This window comes from Capra hircus, chromosome 18 (genome assembly GCF_001704415.2).
Source record: "Capra hircus breed San Clemente chromosome 18, ASM170441v1, whole genome shotgun sequence".
In the NCBI taxonomy this organism is placed as follows: domain Eukaryota; kingdom Metazoa; phylum Chordata; class Mammalia; order Artiodactyla; family Bovidae; genus Capra; species Capra hircus.
Window position 1 is genome coordinate 36,923,281 of NC_030825.1, and position 21,906 is coordinate 36,945,186.

The window sequence follows — 21,906 nt, forward strand, 5'->3', positions numbered from 1 at the left end:
GGCCTTTGAGTAGGGGCTCTGCAGGTGCTGCCATGAGGCGATGCTTTTACTTGTTGAATTCCCACTGTGTGCACAGAGGCCCAAGCCATGGGGGCAGTTTGTAGCAGGATGGAGGGAAGGAGAAGGAGCAGAAGCCAGAGGAGAGAGTGCCTGTCAGCTGGCCAAGGAATGTGTGAGCTTCTCTCCCCATCCTGCAGTCGCATCTTGGTGGTGGAAACCAGAGCACAGTAGGCGCAGCCAGGACGTTGTAAGACAGCCTTGTTCTCCATGTGTGTGGCCATCTTTCTGTCTCTGTCTCTCTTTTTGTCTCTTTCTCTTCATCTCTACCTCCTCCTCATTGTCTCTTCTCCACCTCTGTTTTGTGTATATTTCTGCGTCTTTTCATCAGTCTTTTTTTTCTCACAAGCTGCACAGCTCCTCACAGACTGCTGTCACTTCTGCTTCTTTTTGTAGTCCCACTTCCTTCCTCTGCTTTTTGTGGCTTTTCTTCATCTATTACAAGGGCTTGTATGTGATTTTTACTTGCTCCTGACTCAGCTGCTGTTCGCTAGGTTCAGTCCCTTGGCATCTGAACTCATATTTTTGGCAGAGATGATCAAATAGGCTCAGCTTGGGTCCGCAGTTGGGCTCTACCAGCCATGAATAGGGTAGGGGGAGAAGTTCCCAAGAAGGGGCCTGGCAGGTACTTCAAAATATGCTGACTCTATTGCACAGGAGTCTGGATTACTGGTGGCTGTGAACTAGTTTAATCCTCACTAGTTGATCCAGGCTTAGCTACCCACAATGAACTTGGATTAGCAGGGCAGGTCCTTGGAAAGACCTGCCTGGCAGTGTGCATTCTTTTGGTCTTCTCCCCTCCCTTTTGGCCATTATTTGACCCCCTGCTGCCACACATCTTTATGACTGACTAGTAAGCACCTGTGTCATTTGCCAGAGTACTGCGTGAAAGCTCTTGAAGTGCCCTGTGAAGGCTGTTCAGCCACTCATGTTTATAACCACACATTGGCTGATGGCTCTCCTCTCCATTTGCGTGGAGGAATGTCCAACTTTCTGAAAGTTGCCTTGCTCCAGGGGATTGGCAGTTAAATGAAAGTCGTCACCATCTTGATTCCAACCATGGTTCATCAGTTCCTATATTTGCTTGGCAATAAGCTTAAGAAAACCATATGCTTTTGTTTCCCACTAAGAATTTGTGATATCCTTGGAAGTGCCACCCAAATGCCTGAGGAAGAGAGAAAAACCTTGCTGTGACAGGTGGCCCTATGGCCATAGCACGCAGTTCTAAGCTATGCTGTGAAGTGAGGACGTGGTAGGTTCAGGGAGAGAGCTCAGGCAGGAGCGGGCTGATGTGTTTCAGCAAGGTTTTGCAGAGGGAGTGGGGACTGAGTTAGACCTTGAAAGTGGGGCTTGCTGTTGGTTAAGGCAAGAGGAGGAGGGGAAGACATTTCTCTTATGTGTATATACAGCATCAGTACAGAGAGGGTCTGCTGAAGGAGAGTGCACAGCGAGGGTAGAAGTAGGCAGATACGGCCAGGAGGATGGGCCCCCAAATTTTGTAATAACATTTGAGGTTCTCATGAAAGTCACTTTTGGAGGCTAGGGGCATTACTTAGAGGTGTCACTGTGGAGCCCCTTGGATATTGTTCTCATATTCTCTCCATGAATTAGAGCAGTCCCTGTATAGCCGGGGTGAGGGGGTAGGAGCCCTAACAGGACCAGGTATCACTGAGGTACGTGAGGAGCTGGAACATAAAGCCAGCAGTGCCGATGTGAGTCCATGTCTCCACAGGCTTATCTGAGAATTAGGATGTTTGGATAGGAATGGTGGTGGGGGAGATCAGTGGGGGCGCCATGTAAGCTTGGAAATGGTAGCTGGCCTCTCTCAATCTCAGTTTCCTCATCCAGAAAATGGGAATAGGAATGTCTGTTGTGGTTGTGAGAATTAATTGAGAGGATGTATATGAAATTGTCAGGCACATGACGAACTTTTTAAAAATGAAAACATTGCCTAATTCCTCGGTGACCTGCCACCTGCATTTAAATTGACCTCATTTGTTGTTGTTGAACCTCTCTTGTCCCCCTTCTCTAATGTCCCAGGGGGTTTGAAACTTTGGGAGTCTCAGTGGGAAAGAGTGGGTAAAGTTCACCATTCCTGGGCCTGGGGTAATTTCCAAAAATGGTGCTGGCTGTCAGAATGTATGAATATTCGGTAGTACATGCCTTTGTATCTTGTCCACAGTGGTGGGATGTTCTCCTCTCAGCTGGGGCAGATAGAAGATGTACCTCGTTTGCCTATTCTCCTCGTTCTGACCAGTCCTTTGGCCTCTTTGCCTTAGGCAGACAGGATACAAATGATGTGCTTTGTAAAGAGAGATTGGGCTTCGGTGCCCTCATCTCACACCTGCCACTGACTTTGTGGTTTTCTTCCTAGGTCTGCTGACATTTGTGAACTGTGCCTATGTCAAGTGGGGCACACGTGTGCAGGACATGTTCACTTACGCCAAGGTCCTGGCACTCATTGCCATCATTGTCATGGGCCTTGTTAAACTGTGCCAGGGTAAGGAGACTCTCAGGTGGGAAGGAGGGTGGGTGACTCTGGGAGTTCCCCTGGGTTCCTTGAGAAAAACATGGAATATGGGGACTCCATTAACTTTACTGCTCACCTCTTTCTGTGTACCTGCTAGACTGTGTCAGTGAGAACGAGAAATCTGTTCTCTGGTTTCTTGGGCCTCCACCCCTTTGTGGAGGTGGGGAGTATTGCAAGATGTGAGCCAAGGGCCTAGGAGCTTTTGAAACTTGGGTTGTAATTGGGTCATAAAAGTGATCAAGATAAAGTGAGTCCTGGTTCCTGTTTTTGGTGGTGTGACCGCAGGCAGTGGGGAGGAGGGCTCAGCCCTTCTTGAGAGGGGTGAGAGGTGTATGTGGTGGGGAGATGGGGTCTGGAAATGAGTGGTTATTTTACAGCCTTTACTTTTCATCCTGACTTGCTCTTATTTAGCATTCCCTCCCAGAGTCAGCTCTCAGCAAAAATTAAAACATTGCAGAGATGGCACTGACTTTTGTGCATGTTGACTTTAGAGAGCTTTTCATTCCTAGACCACAGCAGGTTGGTAATGAGGGTTACAGGCCTCCTAAGATTCCCTGACCCCTTAGAGAAGCCTTGAGGTGTCTTTGGCCAAGGATGTCTTGATCATTAGACAGTCCAGTTCTCTAGGGCCTCTTTCTCTAAACTTGGCTGTGTTTACAGTCACCTGAAGAGCTGAGGCTCCCATCTCAACCCATCCAACTCTGGTTGGTTTGGAGTTGAAAAAAGTGTGTTTTGGGGAATTCTCTGGTGGTCCAGTGGTTAGGACTTCGTGCTTTCACAGCTGAGGGCCCAAGTTCAATCCCTGGTCAGAGAACTAAGACCCTGCGTGGTTCAGCTAAAAAGATCAAACAGAGAAAAAGGTACGTTTTTAAGAAGTGCCCTGGGTGAATCTTAGGCAGCTGACCTAGAACCTTTGTGCCTGTGTGCAAGTTAGTATAGCCAGCCATCTGGATGTTCTAGAGTCTCTGAAACATCTTGGGGCCAAATTGGGTAGTTGAGTAATTCTGCCCCTAAGATCTGTGCCCTAGGGAATAACTGCCATGCATGATGACTGGCATGCCAGGGGCTCACGGGTCTCTGTTTTCCTTCCTCTTTGTTGCACACCCAACCCTTTTGGCCACATTGAGGGATGGGTCTAGGCCTTCTGAGGAGGTCACAGCGGGCTTCCTTAGAAGTCTGGGTCTTGTTGAAAGATAAGACTAGAGTGTCTAGAAGATCTGTCTCTTGGACAGTGGGGTGCTGTTCCCTTGGCTTGCAAGTGTGCAGTCTCTGAAGGCCTCAAGGAGGCTCTCCAAAGGTGGAGGTGGCCCAAACCTAACCCCAGACCCCATGAAAAATAAGATCTCAGTTCCTACAAAGCCTACCATTTCCTGTAAAATAACCACTGCGAATAGAGCAACAGAGTTCTTTCCGTGAGACTGAGAAACCCATTGAACCAAAATAGGCAGTGGTCTGGGCCAAGAGAAGTAGTTCCACAGGAAGATCTAATTGTTAATGAAAAAATGACTCCTTTACGTGAAAGAGGGTTCTTTCTAAAAATAGGAGGAAGAGCTGTGACTGACCGCATGGTCTCTTGCAGGAAATGGAAATTCCTTAGGGCTTTCAAAGAGGGGTTATCACTTCAGAAGGTAGCCAGGAATGCCTTTTTTTTTTTTTTTCTGAGATTGTCAGGTTCTACTGAAGGAAAATGAAAGATTCACAAGGAGTGGGTGGGATGGTGAAGTACAGGGAGCTGGAGGTGGTGGTTCTTTTGGTACTAAATTGTTTTTCTTTTTTTTTTTCTTTTCCCTGCCTGCTTGCTTTTCCTTCTTTTCTTGATGCTCCTCCTTTCTCCTTTTTCCCCCATCTACCCTTCCTCTTTCTCACTGCCTTGTGCCCCCTCCTTTTTTTCTTGACACCTTCCATCTCTCCTGGCCTCCTCCTCCTTCCTCTTTCTCCTCTCTGCACCCCCGCCTGCCTTTGCCCCCACAGGTCACTCTGAGCACTTTCAGGATGCCTTTAAGGGTTCCTCCTGGGATGTGGGAAACCTCTCTCTTGCCCTCTACTCTGCCCTCTTCTCTTACTCAGGTTGGGACACCCTTAATTTTGTAACAGAAGAAATCAAAAACCCAGAAAGGTAAAGGCGAGATCCCATTCTCCTCAACTTGGCTGAAACTCCTGCTGATAGTGGGTACACTTGCCCCCTCCCACCCTTCCTCCTTCATCTCTCATCACTGCTCCCTACTCCCCCCTTTTCCAGCTCGGAGGAATGAGGGGCTAGGATGAGAGTAAGGAGGGAAACCCCTGGCTCCTCAGCCTCACGTTAATGTTGGAGGATCCCCAAGGTCCTTCCTGGAGGAGAAGTCCTTCGGTGGGCCACAGCCAACCCAGCTGGGGCTGAGATGTTAAGACCTTGCACTGGTGCCGACACTGAAGCCTGGGGAACCAGAAGCTTACTCTAAGCAGCCAGGTCCCCAGCCTGTCCTCCAGTCCTTAAAGGACACTGCTATTCCTTCAGAGGGACCCAGTGGTCCCACTGGGACAAGGATCAAATGTTCATCCTGAGTCATCTTCACAGAGAAGGGGCTTTCTTCCTCTCTCTCTCAGTAGAAAGAGCGCGGGGCATGGGACACATCCTGCCCTTAAGCCATGTGGGAAGGAGGAGTCAGTCTCAAAGATCCAGAGGCCAGGGAATTCCTGGGTAGCTCTGACCCTCAAGGAGAGGTTGGTTCCAGGTAGTCCTGTCTCATTTGTTCTGACAGAAATTTGCCCCTGGCCATTGGGATTTCTATGCCAATTGTGACGCTCATCTACATCCTGACCAACGTGGCCTATTACACAGTGCTGAGCATTTCTGATGTCCTTGGCAGTGATGCTGTGGCTGTGGTGAGTCTCTTGGGATCCCATTTGCTCGTCATCTTCTGATACTGAATGGCTAAACCTTCTGTTTCTGCAGCCACTCCACGTGGTGGGTCTGGGCCTAAGGGTAAGCTTTGCAGCAGTGATGGCATTTCAGGAAGCTGTGGACACTGTCCTGTGCTGAGTGCCCTTCTGTGCTCTGTCCCCAGACATTTGCTGACCAGACGTTTGGTATGTTTAGCTGGACCATTCCCATTGCTGTTGCCCTGTCCTGTTTTGGGGGCCTCAACGCATCTATCTTCGCTTCATCAAGGTACTGTGTCTCTCCTTCACCGATAACACACCACAGTATCTAACTCTCTGAGGGTCTAGGTGAGTCCATCAGAGCCCCTTTCCCTTCTCTGTCTCTGGGACTTGCAGAGTGTATATGCAATCATGTAGTGGTTAGTACTCAATGTGTTGTGTATTCGGGTGTGCACACGTGTGCTTGTCTTTGTGCAAACATTTGTATGCTGGGAGCTCACATTTTCGCCTGAGGTGAAGACATATTGGTAAGAGGTTAAGGGAGGAAGGCAGTAGCTTGGACAGTAGCCATCCTCTTGGGGACCAGACTCTATGTTCCTATGGATTATGCTGCAGGCCTAGCACAGGATTCATTCTTGTGATGAATTATTATTGAGCATTTGCTGTGTACCTGTACTGGTACAGGACAGCTCTGCCCCTCATGTCATGGAAAACACTGAGGCCAACAGGTAGGCTCCAGCTCTCTTCCCCACACAGAGACTTACCTGATAGAGCCCTGTTGTTTCAGAGAGAGGACTGTTTCTGCCTTTCTAGGCTGATTCTGCTACCTGATCCCAGGATTCCCAGGTTCTAGCTCTGCCAGTTGCCCCCAAATACTTAGGTAGTAGGTACATCCTGAGCTATCTTGTGGCATTGACAGGATGAAGGTAGGGGACTCAGAGTGTGGACCTGCACATAAAGTGGACTGCAGCCATGTCAAGATAATGCACAGCTGTTTCCGCCTGTGTTACCTTCTTCACTTTCTCTTTATTACCCATTCTGCTGTCTTTGGCTCTGTACTAGCTACCTTTGCCTCACTTACGCATCCTCTCCAGCATTCCACCTGCTCTACTGCTTCTCTACTTTAGTACAGCTACTAGCCTTGTGAACCTCTGACACCCTTCCAGATGATAGCAGCAACTCCTGTGGCTCCACCTGGATGGCCCATAAATATCTCAAACTTAACATGCACTCTACCTGTTCTTGTTTCCAGTTGTGATCCATCAGCCCTCCTTACTTGGCCTCTTTTTTTTTCTTTTCAGTGGAGGGAGCATATCACACAGCTTGTGGGATCTTAGTTCCCTACCCAGAGATTGAACCTGGGCCCTCAGCAGAAACCCAAAGTCCTAATCACTGGACCACAGGGAATTCCTAGCCTCTTGGCCTCTTGGTTTTTCCCTTGGTGTCCACCCTCATTTCCCAGCCTCAAATACATGCGCAGGCACAGAAGACCACCAAATGTGTCCTCCGCCAGGGTGTCCGCCCTCATTCAGGCCCCCTTTCTTATGGGACTGTTGTCCCAGATGACCTTCTTGTCTGGCCTTCCCCCACACCCTGGCCCCTCCCTGTGTTAGCTGGCCTCAGTGATGCAACCAGAGTTTCTGTGTCAAGTCCAGTCAAGACCCTTACTCCTCCAGTCAAGTGGCCCTTACTTTAGAGCCACTGCTGGCTCTTGGTGTTAGTTCAGTGTCCACAGCATGGCCTCATAAGCAAGTTCTTCCCAACACACTTCTCACATACCTTATCCTGGAACTATGGGCATTCTAGTATCAACCTTCAAAGAGGCTACACCCTTTCATTGTCTCTAAACCTCTTTTGCCTTTGCCTATATTGTGTCCCCATCCAACACTCATCCTCTGGAAAACCCCAGCTCATCTTCCCAGCGCAGCTGTGGTCGTCTAAGAAGTTTTTTGTTTCCCAGCCCACCCCGAGCCAGGTGCTATGTGTACCATGATGCTGCTGACTACCTGGATGCTTTCACGCCTCTGCTGCTCTGTTTCCAGTCAGTAGAGCTCTTCAAATGCAGAGAGGAAGCTTGAGTTGTCTCTTTGAGCCCCAGGCTCTCCCTGACCTTTTATGTATCTAGAGCTCAGGGGAGATGAACAGAGGTCAGACAATCAGAAGTCTGGGTGCCCTTCTTTAAAAAGCCATTATGTTAAGTAGGAAGTCTGTGGGGTGCCAGAGTAGGGTACCCCAGGGGAGTGGATTGGGGTGCCAGTGGGTGATGGCAGGGTGAGGTATCAGTTGGATGATGGTGAGTTACATCGCAGAGGCATGGGGGTGTCAGTGGGTAAGAGTGGGTCATGGCTTATGGTGGAGATATCCATGGATAAAAGAGGTGAAGGTTGGCTTGGTCATGCATAGAGAACATGGGAGGATCCTGAGAGACTGCCCCTGCAGGCTTCTGGGTCTGCCTGAGCCTAGTTTGAATGAGGAGTGTGGCTGCATGACTGAGTATAAGGATCCTCCTGACACATTTTTTGTTCTCCTAGGTTGTTCTTTGTGGGCTCCCGTGAGGGCCACCTCCCGGATCTCCTGTCCATGATCCACGTTGAGCGTTTCACACCTATCCCTGCTTTACTGTTTAACGTAAGCTGTGCTGGGGAGTGTGGGCATTGGACATATCTGTGTTGTAGTGCTGCTGAGTCTATGACAGGACTGGTTGGGGCGAGGTATACTAGCTTCTTGGGATACTTCCTGAGCCTCTCAGTGTTTCTTTTACCCACAGTTTTTAAAAACGTAAAAGTAAAACATAGAGAAGGTAAATGCTACAAAAGAATATAAAAGTGAATCAGTCAGATTTATCTATCTCTTCTTTCAGTGGCTTCTTTTTTCTCCTCCTGCTCCTTCTAGCTCCTCATTTTTATTTTTTAAATCATACTTAGAAATCCAGGCCAGTGTATACCAGCTACCCTAGGAGCCTCTGTTCATATTGTAGGCATCATAGATTTCTATATAGTAGATGGCATTACAGTGTTTTCTTTCAACAAAATTAGTAAATGATGAAGTATTCTGACGGATGGAAGGAGTCCTGAAGAAGAACGGTCATTTTCTAATTTGCACTGAGGTGTTATTAGATGTAAAGGATAGCAAGGACCCTGAGGAAAGCCTTACTCCAAGATCTGAAATGTAGTTCATTGTTTTTATCATTTAGTTTCTTTTTTTTTTTATGGTTTTATTACTTTTTTTTTGTATTCATCTGGAGTTTATATCTGGTGAATGGAATGAGGAAGAGATTTACTTAGTTTTTTTTTTTTTACATGACTAGCCAACTATACCAATATCACTTATTGAATAGTCCATTTTTCTACATTTTCCAAACAAATTAAAAAAATTTTTTTAGGATTTTTTTTGCTGTGCCTTGTAGCATACGGGATCTTAGTTCCCGGACCAGGAATCAAAGCTGTGCCTCCTGCAGTGGAAGTGCAGCATCTTAACCACTGGGCTGCCAGGGAAGTCCTCACAGTTTTCAAATTTTTATCATATGATAATTTTTTAGCGTGCTTATGTGCCATGTATAGTGATTTGCCCCTTAAATGTATAATCATCTCAATTTCTCCTTCCATCAGCACCAAGCTTTCTTATTTAGCTTTATGCTGAATATTTGAGAACTAAAGCGAGGCTGAGGGTACTTCTTCAGTTCCCCTCTCCCCCTGAAATTTTCATGACAGTTCTCACCTGTTTATTTGTCTTGATAAACTGTGGTATCATTTTATCAAAATAAAAAATATCCTTAATATATTTATTGGAATAGCACTAAATGTATAAATTTAGGGCAGTCTGACATCATAGCTTTTAAATTAATCACCTTGCACCCTACTTTTCTCCTCTCAGTATTGGGTCTCCTTCTCTCTCTAGAATGGGCTCTTTTTGTTTTCAATCCTTTGTTGATAATCTGAAAAGACGCGTAGGGGGAACTCTATATCCTTGAAGTTAAAGCAAATCTAACCTTCCCCTCAGACTCTATAGCCCCTTTCTCCTGTCTTCCAGAACTCTTGTTCCAGAGGGCAAATCCTATTATACTTCTTCCCAGGGGTATGGGTCTGTTTGGTAATCTGCATTTTTAAGGCTCCAGGATAGTGAGATGGTTCTGGAGACACTTCCTCCTTTTTCAGCCAGGTAGTTGGGACCCATGTATGACAGTCTCAGAGGGCACTGGGTGATTCACGCTGAGGCTTGTGCATCACAGTGAGGAGGGCCTCACTGTCTGCCATCAGAAGGGGAAAGGAGGGGAGAGATGTAGGAGGGGTGTTCAGGATGGGGAACACGTGTACACCTGTGGCAGATTCATGTTGATGTATGGCAAAACCAATACAATATTGTAAAGTAATTAGCCTCCAATTAAATTAAAAAAAAAAAAAAGGAAGGGGAAAGGAGTCTAGCTTGTTACTGCAGTGCTTGCGAAAAGAAGGGAGGCATTGAATGCAGGAAGAGCCCCCACAGAGACAGGAGGGAAGGCCAGTCTGGAGAATGAACCTATCTGATGCCAAGGGGGTCACTGCAAAGAGCCGGAGGTCATTGGTGAAGCTGAGTGAGCTCTCAGCCGATCTGGTGCTGACTGTTGAGTGACAGAGTCTCCGGGTGGTGGTGGTAACAGTGCCCGCTCCTTTTTCCTCTGCTCTCCCCTTCCAGTGCACCATGACACTCATCTACCTCACTGTGGAGGATGTTTTCCTGCTCATCAACTACTTCAGTTTCAGCTACTGGTTCTTTGTGGGCCTTTCTGTCGCTGGACAGCTCTACCTTCGCTGGAAGGAGCCTGATCGGCCACGACCTCTCAAGGTCAGTGACTCTGGGCAGACCAGGAGGGGTGGGCCATCTCTCCAAGGTCTTGCCCCTCTCCCATTCCCCCATTCCCTCATCACACTTTACCTAACATCTCATCTCTCTCCATTTCAGCTGAGCCTGTTTTTTCCCATCGTGTTCTGCATATGCTCCTTGTTTCTGGTGATTGTGCCCCTCTTCAGTGACACCATCAATTCCCTCATTGGCATTGGAATCACCCTCTCTGGGGTCCCTGTCTACTTCCTGGGTGTTTATCTGCCAGAGTCTCAGAGGCCACTCTTTATTCGGAATGTCCTTGGTGAGCTTCTCTTTGCCTATTACACACTGGGGGGGAGTGGTGTGTGTGGGTGTGGGTGTGTGTGTGTGTGTGGGGTGTGTGTGTGTGTGTGTGTGTGTGTGTGTGTGGGTGTGTGGGTGTGTGGGTGTGTGTGTGTGTGTACAAAGATGTGTGCACAGGTGGGTGTGATGGCTAATGGCTTCCCCTTACTACTGATATGCTGGAGACCTGGCTGCCCCTTTTGATCTTGACATGATCACTTTAATTCTAACTTTAGAGTCCTATTTTGTGGTTAAACACCCCCTCCCTGAAAGTGCAGTCCATGTAGCAAGACAAGGAGTCACGCATCAGACCCTCTGGTTGGGTATGGAGTAGAGAACAGTGAGATTTGCTGGGGGTGAGCCTGGCACAGGGTGCCCAGGGGACAGGTGGGAGGAACCACGTACTTCAGTCAGCCTTGTGTTGTTTAGATTGGGGCTGTCATTCTGTCACTGAATATCAGTTTGCTAAATTCTCTTCTCTATTTTCATTTAGCTGCTATCACCAAAGTCACCCAGAAGCTTTGCTTTTGCGTCCTGACTGAGCTAGATGTAGCTGAAGAGAGACAGGTTGAGAGGAAAACTGAGTAGAGGCCAGAGGTGATATCCCCCAAGGCCTGGAAGGCTGCTACCTGTGGCCACAGCCACCAAAGTCCAGATTACAAGACTGTGTGGACCCAACCCTTTTGTGCTAAAGGAGGGCTGTTGGCCCACATTATGTAAGGGGGCTCAGGGCTGATGGCCTGCTCAGTTCACTCTCATTGGTAAGCTTTGGGAGGAATCTCAGGGTTTGGGGCCAGCCTGAAGGTGGGGACTTCAGAGGGTGATGGTGGGAAGAGGACTTGGGCAGTAGGGAAAGGGTGGTTCAGTTTTGTGCTGGTGAGTAGGTACAGCCCTTCCAAACACTTACTTGGTGAGTTGCACTGGGGGAAGAGGGAGTGCCAGGTTAACAGCTGGGGCTGTTGGTTTCTGAATTTGACATTTGAACCAGGAGTTTCTCTGAAGGGGCTGCTCTATGGGAAATTTTCCTCTGGCCAGGTCCAAGCACCTGACTTTAGAGGTCTGAAATGCTACCATTTCTTCCTCTGGCTCAGAATCCTTCCTTGGGAAGAGGGTTGTCTTCCATTATTTATTGATATTTAATCCAGAATACCAGTTCCAGCAAAGCGTTTGTCTTCATTAATTTACAGGATGTAATAGGCTGGTTGTATTTAAAAATTGAAAGTACCCCAAAGTGAGTCCCTCTAACCTTAGAGGTATCTATGTGGTGGTTGGTGAGACTCTGACCTCAGATTTTTTTGCTTAGTTTTAGCACAGTCTTCTGTAAAGATTTTTTTTTTTTAACTCCTGTACCAGTTACACTTTAGTATGTAGATAGGCCACATGTTAACAATCACCTGGCTCAAGTCCAGCAAGGACAGATGAACAAATGCAAGAGTCAGAAGCCTGGTAAAACTGCTACTTTGAAGGCTAATCTTTATTTTACTTGAGACCTTAGTTCTTTGCTCTAGTTGGCAAATCCCTGGTTTCTGGTATGAAGTCTAAGAAGGCAGAAACTGTCCTAGGATTCGATGAATCACTTGAATTCTTTCAGCTGTCAATGGCTTAGAGACAATTTCCGGGACCCAAGCTGACAAGTAAGTTGTTCCTCTCTGTAAGGGCTGCTATGAGGGGCTGCTGTGCAGACCCATGCAAGCCCATTGTGGTGCTAGAAGCGGTCATTTTCCTGGAAACCTCACATCAGGCTGCATCCTCCTCCTTGTCCCCGACACCAGGCTTTGTTTACATTCTGAGCCACCTTGGTGTGGGTCATCGGGACAATGCACTCCTCTTCTGCCTGCCTCCCCTTGCCTGAGGTTTGGGGGGGCTGCAGTCTCAAGAAGAGCTTGGTACTTGTGGGAACTTGTTTTCTCCCTGTGGACATCAGTGACGACTCTGGAATAAAGCTGCTTCCACCTCCACCTGGCTCTTCAGCAGACTCAAAATCAGAAGCAACTAATTCTGGTGCTCAGGCTGCGCTTTAGCACCCAGGTGTGGCCAGTGGTACATCTGACATAATGGATGTTCCTTTATGGGCCGCCAGGCTGCACTGGATTGGACAGCCGTCCAGTGTTGCTTCCAGAAGCCCATCCTGGACCCAGAAGAACCTCCTGGCTTGGTATGCCCCCATGGGGTTCTTGTCCTTAGATTTTGAAATCAATCAATGATAAAGGCAAGAACTGAGGCAATCTACCTTTCCGAGCATTCTTCTCCACCATGCTGGCCCTAGCTGCAGACAAGGGAGTGACCTTGGTCATGCTTGCTCAATTAAGGCAATTGAGGGGAGCATGCTCACAGCTGCCTTTGGTTCTGGGTATGCCTCTGTGAGAACACAGGAGTACATTCCTCCTGTCATGGGTTGTGGATTTGCCTGACAACAGGGAGTCTTTTGCAAAGGCTGACTTGCCCGGACTATGTAAACATTACTCCTGTCTGACCCAAGCTGGCACCTTCCCAGGGATCCTCTGGAGCTAATCCTTTGACTACGCTTGTCTTGAAGGATCCCCCACCCATACTTTTCTTCACTGAAGTAAATGACCAGCTAATCTCAGGAACTTGTCTCCCAGTGGCTGCCAGGGAAGCAAGGGCCTCATGCTCTAGGTTCCCTCATACTTGCTTAGTGAGCCAGGTCACCCCCTCATTACCGGATGGTGACCATGTTCTTCCCGTGTTGGATACAGACTTCTCCCAGGAACCCTTCTGAGGGAGGGAGGCCAGAGACTCCCTACAGCACTACAGCTTTGTAGTATAATTAATTTCTTCAAGGTCTTTGTTGTTGATCTCATTCAGTTCTTCTCATGGTGTGCTAATCCTTCTGCAGTGGGTAGTTTGTGAAGCTATCAGCCCTTTAATATTGGCAAACTTTAATGAGTACATAAGAGCAGTGTGCACGTTATAATAGCAGAGTGGTTTTCAATCCTTTGCTTCTGTGCCCGCAGAACACTGAGATGACTGGTATTAAACCTGGAAGTTGTTGCCTGTTACTTGCAGGACTGAACTGCACCTTAGTGGATACTTAGGATAGGAAACCAAGTCTGTCTGTTGGTTTTATAACTGCAGGAGTAGGACAGAAGTGAATAACTTTAGGAGGTTTAACAACTTCATGTAGTTAAGAATATAGGCAAAGATACACATAAAGTGAAATGGGTAGAGGTAGGATAGAAAAGTAGAAATGCTTAGGCAGTCTTAGAATGGGCAGGAAGACATTTCCTTGTTTATCTTCCCTGTGAGAATGAGTCTGTGCCCCAGGGCAAGGGGGCACACCTTGAATTGAAGGTTCTGTGTACTGTTTCCCTAGACCTGTGCAACATGGTAGCTACCAGCCATAAAGAGCTAAAGTATTCAAAAAGAGCTAAAGTATTCAGTTCACATGCTCAACAGCCATAGGTAGCTAATGGGTTCTACTGCACAGCGCAGATAGAGAACATATTCGTCATTACAGAATAAATGCCATCTTAGTCAGAGTTAAGGCATTTGTGGTTTGGAAAGGAGTAGGGACAGAGTTTGCTTACAAGAGATACCAGTTTTGGTAACAATATTGGTCCTTTTGACGGCAGTTTGTTTTTCGGTGACTGCTGTGACTAGTTAAAACATTTCTCAGTGGAAAGCCAAGTTTAAAGCCACTTGCTTTAAGTCCTCGGTGTTTGAAACTTCTCACTCCTTTTTGGCAGATGTTAGGGGGAGCAGGGAATATGGCAGGAAAACATGTAAGACAGATTTTACTTGCTCCCAATGTTCAAAGGTTTTATTAAATACATTTATACATACCTTGTTCCTTGGCACCACTGCCGGAGGAAACAAGCAGTCTTTACACGTTATCAGAGTAGGAAGCAGGGAGGTAGGGATAGCTGTTTAAAACCTCACATCACAGGCAGATTCTACTTCCTTTCCTAATGGCCATTACTGTCCAGTCTGTGCCACTTCAAGGGACTCACTGCAGCCTTTCTAGAGTCCCTCTATCAAGAGAAACTGGCTTACTAGAGGCAGGTAACCTGGAAAAGCCCAGTCTTAGTGCTGATAAAATGAGAGACTCTCTTCCACTTAACTGGTTTCAGCGTAGGAGGAGAATGGGAATGCTGGGAAAATGCCTGGGCCAGGAAGCTTCGCTTTTATAGCATTTCCCCCCTGTGGACTGTAGGGTTGATTTTTTTTAATTTTTTTTTTTTTTAGGGTTGATTTTTGATCAAGATAAACAGGCCCTACAGATAGTAGAAAGGACATTCCCTTAGTGCATGTTTTCCCTGTGGTGGAATGGTGCTGGTGGATATGCTTTTTCTTTCCCTATATTAGACTAGGAGGATGCTAACTATTGTGGTGGACCCTGTAGTCACAGATCCCCCAGGGGCTTGTAGAACCTCGTGGTTATCACAGGATCATCAGTCTGAATCGAGGTCATGGGGGCTGTCATAGTCAAACTCCTTCTGCACATCCAAAGGGTATTTGCTCCACATTGGTGGTCTGCTGTTGTCTCTGTCTTCTTCGCTGACGCTGCTGTAATTGTCAGAGCCTAGAATAAGATAATAGGAATGGGCTCTAATTGTATGGTTTTCTAAATGACCACAAAAGTCCCTTCCCTTCTCAAAAAAGTGTTTTGTATTATAAAATACTTGCTAGAATATAGAACAATTAAAAAAGCAATAAAATTCTTACCATGTAAACCAAGCCCTTTAACAATGGAGTGTTTCATCATTTCTCCCCTAAGTATGGGACTTTTTTTTTTATTATAACAGTTGTAGTCATATTGCACATCTAATTTTGTTCCCTGCCACTTCCCCAGTAGAATATTCCATAGTTGAATTGTTCCTCTGTTACCAAACACCAAGCAATTCAAGGGTGGTGCCAGCGCATCCTTCCTTTCTCTTCCCCGAGGTACCTAGTCTGTGGTGTTATATTTGTAAATGCACCAATTTACAAGTACCTGAGAAAACCCTGGGACTACTCCTACTGATGAATCTCTCCAGCACTTTATTCAGAGAAGGGAAAAGGACTGTTGGTAGGCAATGACAGAACTAAGGATTTGAACCCAGGCCTGACTGACATTATACCTCCAGCAGCCCCCATGGAAACACTGGTCCTTGCATCTCCTACCACTCCAACAGCTTGTGGTTGAGCTGCTGCTGCTGCTGCTAAGTTGCTTCAGTCGTGTCCGACTGTGTGTGACCCTACTGACGGAAGCCCACCAGGCTCCCCCATCCCTGGGATTCTCCAGGCAAGAACACTGGAGTGGGTTGCCATTTCCTTCTCCAATGCATGAAAGTGAAAAGTGAAAGTGAAGTCGCTCAGTCGTGTCTGACTCTTAGCGACCCTACGGACTGCAGCCCACCAGGCTCCTCAGTCCGTGGGATTTTCCAGGCGAGAGTACTGGAGTGGGGTGCCATTGCCTTCTCCAGTGGTTGAGCTAGTGGAGCTCAAATGGCAGAAAAGGAAAACCAGCTAAGATATACCTGCCAATCTTGCTCACACCTCAGTCCCAGATCCCATCAATCCCTCCCCAACCAGGGCTGCTATTACCTACCTCTGGAATCTTCGTCACTGTTCTCCTCCTCTGGGTACTCATTGCGCCAGTTATTCTCACTGTTTTCGTCATCTTCATCATCATAAATGTCCTCTGGTTGTTGGTCGTCATTCACCTGCACATCTCAACACAAATGTGAGTGTAAGTCAAAACCTCTAAAGGTATGCTCTGAGCGAAGCTATCAGCAGACCAACTTGGAGAGACATCATTTAAGGGTGATGTGTGAAACAGAAAACGGAGCAGTCTGCTAGTGGCTATAGTAACCTCAGGCATTTATAATAATTTTTTCCTTTTAAGAAAGGGTAAGAACAATGATCATGAATAGAACCTAGGGAGGCAAAGCAAGGGATTGGGTCATAAGCTTAGGCTGCTTCATGGGGCCCCTTACCAACTCCCACTCGTGGCTGTAGGGCTGCACAGAGAGGATGTTCTCAATCCATCTTGGAGTCGCCCTTTCCAAATAGTAAATGTCATACACAAAGTCGTCCTTTTGTTCCTTCTGATGCCCAGAACTTGGTCCATATTGAGAGACATTCAACCCCTCACGGATCAACTCTACACAGTTGCAGAGGATCACATCTGGGTCAGATTTCTGTAAAGTGAACAGCAGATGACACGTGCATAACCTAAAATACGGATGTCCCAAGAAGAAGAACCTAAGAGCTTAGTGAAGGAAGCCTTCCTGCAGTTCTATGTGGAATTCAAGATTCTTATCCCCATGGCCAACTAGTCTCTCTTCATTTATCTATGAAATAAAACAACAAATAGTCTATAAAATTAACATGTAGTAGTACTTTTACAGGAGCAGCTTACAAGATAAGCGTCCTACTCTTCTGCGGGTTGACACAAGAGAGCCCACAGGAACACTAGAGGAAGGGGAGAACCAGCACAAGTGGTTCATCTCAACCCAGGCTCTGCTTCTGCAGGTCTTCTCTGAGTTCCTTTGATATGATGTTCTCCCTTTGGAGATCCACAGGCCCACTGCAGCACCCCTAGTTGACAATCAAATGGGTCTGTATTTTGTGTGGCCACCTCTAGGGCCCTAAGGGCGTTTCTTGGACTAATACCTGGTGCCTAGTACCAGCCATCACCCACCACTAGCTTGCTCACACTGACATGCTGCTTTTGCTCACAAACTAGGAGGGGACTCGATAATCCTTTTTCTGATATAGTTTGAGATGTACTGCCCCAGAACAGAACTTGCCCAGGTAAGATGTGCTCCAGTGGCAAGAGGCTGTGTTATCCAGGGTAGCGTGGGTTAATTTGGAAACGAGAGGGACATGCTGCAAGTCACTCTTGACAGGTTTATCACTGAAAGTTGTACAGCTCAAACCAAACACCATATGGGGGGAAGAGGGTGTGTCCCATGGTCAAGGCAGATAGAGGGAGAGCAATGTTCTCATCTTTTACAAGCTAAACAGAATTAATTCTTCCTTGTTCCAAAGTTAAGAACTAGACATGTCAGGTTTTGTGAAGACTCTTGACCAACCTCAAAGCTGTTTATAAGAAAAGTTCTGACTGTAACTCACAAGTCCACAGACCTCAGTTCAAATTATGCAGCCATTAAATATTAAAAAAAAATTTACAGAAGTTAGCAAAACAAAAATTCTAGACATAGAAAATAAACCAGTTTTATTCCAGTTATCTTTGGGACGGGGGTAAAATGAATGTATTTTCTCCCACTTTATTTTTTGAGGCTACACCTGACCAGGGATTGAACCCACACCCCCTGCAGTAGAAGCAAGGAGCCTTAACACTGCACTGCTAAGGAAGTTACCTGCCCCTCCCTTTATTTTGCTTTCTTCATAAAAGAGAAAAAATTTTAGATCTAGTCTATCTGTTTCTTTACCTATATTTCCAATTATGCTACATACTGTTGTTAAAGTATTTTTCCATCTTGCCAGTCCTGGTTACCAATTTAATGGTCTAACCTGTTGTATATGTCAGTTTCTATACATAATCGTTAGCTTATATACACAGCACTGTGATGAACGTGTCATTTCTTGCATTTGAAAAATGGAGATAAGAGTACCTACCTTATATGGGTTTTGTGAGGAAAAAATGAGTTAAAGTAAAAAAAAAAAGAATCTAGCATAGTACTGGACACATTACTTAGTATACGAACAGTAGCTTTTGTTAATACCATAGCTATTTGCTTCTGTGGAAATATTTCCCTAGGATAAATCCTGGGGGTGAGATTGCTATCACTAATTTTAAAGTTTCTTTAGATTTTTGGATGGCTTTAGCGTGCAAACAATAAAAATAGTTTGAAAAATAGGCTCCAGTGTATTTTTAGGATGCCTGATATTACTGTAATGCATCAATTTTAAGCACTATAATCATGTACAGTTTTAATCAGAGCCTTGCCAACAGTGTTATCAGCAACCCTTTTCCCAGTCATCTAGTAAGCATAAAACCTCGTGTGCTTTCAGTTTAAATTTATGTTTTTTAATAATCTGCAAACATTTTTGATGGGTTTACAGTGTGTACTGCATTGTCGGGAAAACCTGTGTTCAGATCCTTCCTAGCTTATCTACTAATTTTTCTTAGATTATTTAATGGGCTATTTAACTGACTTGATTCTACTGAACATGGGTTCACTTTTAAAATGTGTTAACTTATGACACAGTCTGGAATTAGTTTTGGTAAAACAGATGACTATCATGTCCAGGTATACTAGTAATACAATTATACATTTTTTGCTTGATATATTTTGAATACAAATTTCATTTTGGGGGGCTTCCCTGGTGACTCAGTGGTAAAGAACCTGCCTGCATTGGCAGGCATGGGTTCAATCCCTGTTCCATGAAGATCACACATGCCTTGGAGTAACTAAGCCTATGAGCCACAACTGCTGAGCTCGTGCTCTAGAGCCTGGGAGCTGCAACTTCTGAGTCCACGTGTTGCAACTACTGAAGGCCGTGTGCCCTAGAGCCTGTGCTCTGCAACAAAACAAGCCACCACAATGAGAAGATCGTGCACTGCAACTAGGGGGTGGCCCCCACTCACCGCAACGAGAGAAAAGCCCAGGCAGCAACAAAGACCCAACATAGCCAAAAACTGTTTTGTTTGTTTTTCATTTTTTAAACTTCAGAAACCATTAAAAGGAATGATATTTGAAAAGTGTTTATTAAGAGAAGGCACACCTTATTGAGAATTTTCTATTTCTCTGATCTTATTGCATGTAGTTGACTTTGTTTTTTGCAAGTGAGGTACTAATTTAGAAAATGTAATTAGTAGAAAGTAACACAATTAAATGTGAGGAAGACATGCATTCTAATCCTAAATCTGCCTCAAACTTGGTATGCTACCCAGGCCTGGACCTTTAATCTTTCTTTCATGAGTTTTCCCATCGGCTTTATTTTTACATTGGTCAAAATCTCCAGGGATTCCCCATCTCAGGGTGAAAGGCAAGGTGTCCTTTCAAGTACTGACTTGAAAGGATCTAGCAGATACCCTCTTCCAAAATTCCTTACTATCTTCTCCCAACTCACTGGGCTCCAGGCACATTGACCTTGCAAACACCGGACAAATTTGGCTTCTGGGTCTCTGCACTTACAGCTCCTCAGTATGGAATCCCTTTCCCCAAGACATCTGCAGTGCCTAGCCATTCACCTCCTTCAAGTCTTCACTCAAAAGTTATTTCAGTGAAAATGACACTGAAATAGGACCACGCTTTTCCTCTTTTCTTTGCCCCTTTTATGGCCCATATCACCATGTGATACTGAAATTATATGTTTGATGTTTCTCTCCTCCACCTGAATGCTGGGTCCTCATTGCTGTACCCACAGAACCTAAGAATCAAACCTGGCGCTGAGTAAATGTCGAATGGATAACCTAACCTGAAAATTGTGGCTATCAAGCTGGATGGATCATCCATCTCTGAAGTGAGGCCACGTGTACCCTCTTCAACTGCGTGCTGACTTTGGGCACTATTTGTCCAGAGAAGCCCAGAGCTCGACTCCGGGGCTGTACTCACTTTGCAGGAGATCGCGGCGGCGGCGGCGACCTCTGCATCTTCTTCGTGGACCAGGTCTAATAGCTGAAAGCTCGCGTCGTCGGCGGCTTTTGGGGTTCCTGACGCATCCTCGGACTCTAAGCTGTCCGAGGGAATTTCCGAGGATCGGTGGCTAGAGACTACTCTGTAGCGGCCTTCCTGTCGGATCTCCCGAGCAGAGGCGCGGAGATGATGGCGGATACGTTGCTGGCTGCCCTGGGACGGGCGCAGGGCGGCCCGCAGGAGCGGCTGGACTGGCTCCTCCTAGGGTTGGGGGAGAAGCAGAGGTGTGGGGCGGCATAAACAGGGGTTGGTGAAAGGGTCACGGATAAGGATGCAACCCAGCTGTACCCTAAGATCCCCTTCACAGGGGCTCCTTCCCGGCCCAATACCTGTGAGCGCACGGTGGCCACCAACTGGAAGATATTATTTTCTGCTGCTCTCTCCAGATCCTCTGGAGACGTCTTTGGAGTTTCCAATTCCACTGCGCTGGAGCGGAGGCGTTTACAAGCGAGGACCAAAGCCTCGGCGGGCTCTGCGCCGAGCTTCCGCTTCACCCGGAGGACAGCTGTACTTCCAGCCTCCATAGCGGCTGCCGTGAAGCATTGTGGGAATGTGTTGGGTGTGACGGAAAAGCTTTTCAGTTCCGCTTCCGGGCCCCGCCCCCGGCACACTCAGCGAGGCTAGGGCGGTCCTGGCTTCCCACGCCTGTCGCGGCAAGATGGCGGTGGCGCACAAAGTGAATGGAGCTGTTCCCGCGTCGGGTGAGACGCTGGACGGGTTGGGAAGGTGGGGTCGCGGTTGAAGGCTCGAATGCAGCCAGAAACGTACTCAGCCCACGGCCTCGGTCGTACTTGAACACTGAGGTACACACCTCTTCGGGACTCCGAAGGAACTTCTAGAGTCCTCATGGGGAGGCTCAGAGCTCCCGAACCGGCGGCAGTGCGGGTTTCTAGGGGGTCCCCGCCTCTGCCATTCAGTCGGGTAATTGCTTCTGGCTTGGCTTGTGACTGAGCACCTTCGCGGGGAATACCTGGCGTCTCCCTTCAGCGACAGAGACCCGCGCCTCAGTCTTTGGGAGCTTCGGCTATCGCACCCTGACTGGTCCACGGTCCCCTGGTTCAAAGTCTTTCCCAGTCACAGTGTTCTCAGTAGTTGGAAACCAGTCTGTTTACCACACATTGGTCAGAGAGTCCCTGTAAAAGCGTACACCCACCGTTTGTTGTTCAGTCGCTCAGTCGTGTCCGACTCTTTGCGACACCCGCCGTAGATACTCCTTTGCTTAAAACCGTTGAGTGCATCTAGAACAAAAGCAAAACACCTTTCCAAAGTCAGCATGGCACAACGGTTTGCAGAAGCCCACATGCCTAATCTCCCATCATTTCCTCTGTTCAAAGTGCTTCAGTCACTCAGACATTTGTAACTCTGCACCTAATTCTTGACATTTTACGTCGTGTTCTTGGAAAAGTTGGGGTAAGGATTCCTGAAATATGAGCACTACACTATCATAGCTTTTAACCCGGCTTATCTTTCAGGCCTCAACTTAGATACTGTTTTTCTCAGAAAGCTTTTCCATAACTTTGTTGTTATCTTTCATAGCACCCTGTGCATTTCCTTTCTTGCCCTCAGGTAGTCTAATTATTTTATTTACTCTTTTTCTCTCATTAGGATCTATAAATTCTTGGAGGACAAGAACCTCCTTTCTCTTTATGGTAGTCCTCCAGTCCTAATACAGTACCTGGCATACAGAAGGTGCCTAGTAAATTC

At 46.8% G+C, this 21,906-nt stretch overlaps 3 protein-coding genes across 5 annotated transcripts in view; 2 read left to right on the top strand and 1 right to left on the bottom strand.

Moving 5' to 3' along the window:
- SLC7A6 (solute carrier family 7 member 6) overlaps positions 1-12,816 on the top strand; it is a 30,951-nt gene extending 18,135 nt beyond the window's left edge. For all 3 annotated transcript variants that reach the window (XM_018062188.1, XM_018062189.1, XM_005692175.3), the window contains 8 exons: positions 2,432-2,557; positions 4,559-4,703; positions 5,329-5,452; positions 5,635-5,738; positions 7,981-8,077; positions 10,121-10,270; positions 10,388-10,571; positions 11,085-12,816. In XM_018062188.1, coding sequence (XP_017917677.1) covers positions 2,432-2,557; positions 4,559-4,703; positions 5,329-5,452; positions 5,635-5,738; positions 7,981-8,077; positions 10,121-10,270; positions 10,388-10,571; positions 11,085-11,179 — 1,025 coding nt within the window. In that variant the 3' untranslated portion in view covers positions 11,180-12,816. The remainder of the gene's footprint in view (positions 1-2,431; positions 2,558-4,558; positions 4,704-5,328; positions 5,453-5,634; positions 5,739-7,980; positions 8,078-10,120; positions 10,271-10,387; positions 10,572-11,084) is intronic.
- SLC7A6OS (solute carrier family 7 member 6 opposite strand) lies at positions 14,767-20,761 on the bottom strand. The gene is made up of 5 exons (XM_005692176.3): positions 20,532-20,761; positions 20,122-20,403; positions 16,531-16,734; positions 16,143-16,257; positions 14,767-15,134 (listed from the first exon to the last, which is right to left on the bottom strand). The coding sequence occupies exons 1-5, from the start codon at positions 20,724-20,726 to the stop codon at positions 15,004-15,006; spliced, it is 927 nt and encodes a 308-aa protein (XP_005692233.1). The 5' UTR covers positions 20,727-20,761; the 3' UTR covers positions 14,767-15,003.
- Positions 20,779-21,906, top strand: part of PRMT7 (protein arginine methyltransferase 7) — a 38,614-nt gene continuing 37,486 nt past the window's right edge. The window contains exon 1 of the mRNA XM_005692178.3: positions 20,779-20,903. The gene's annotated coding sequence lies outside the window, so the exon portion shown is untranslated. The remainder of the gene's footprint in view (positions 20,904-21,906) is intronic.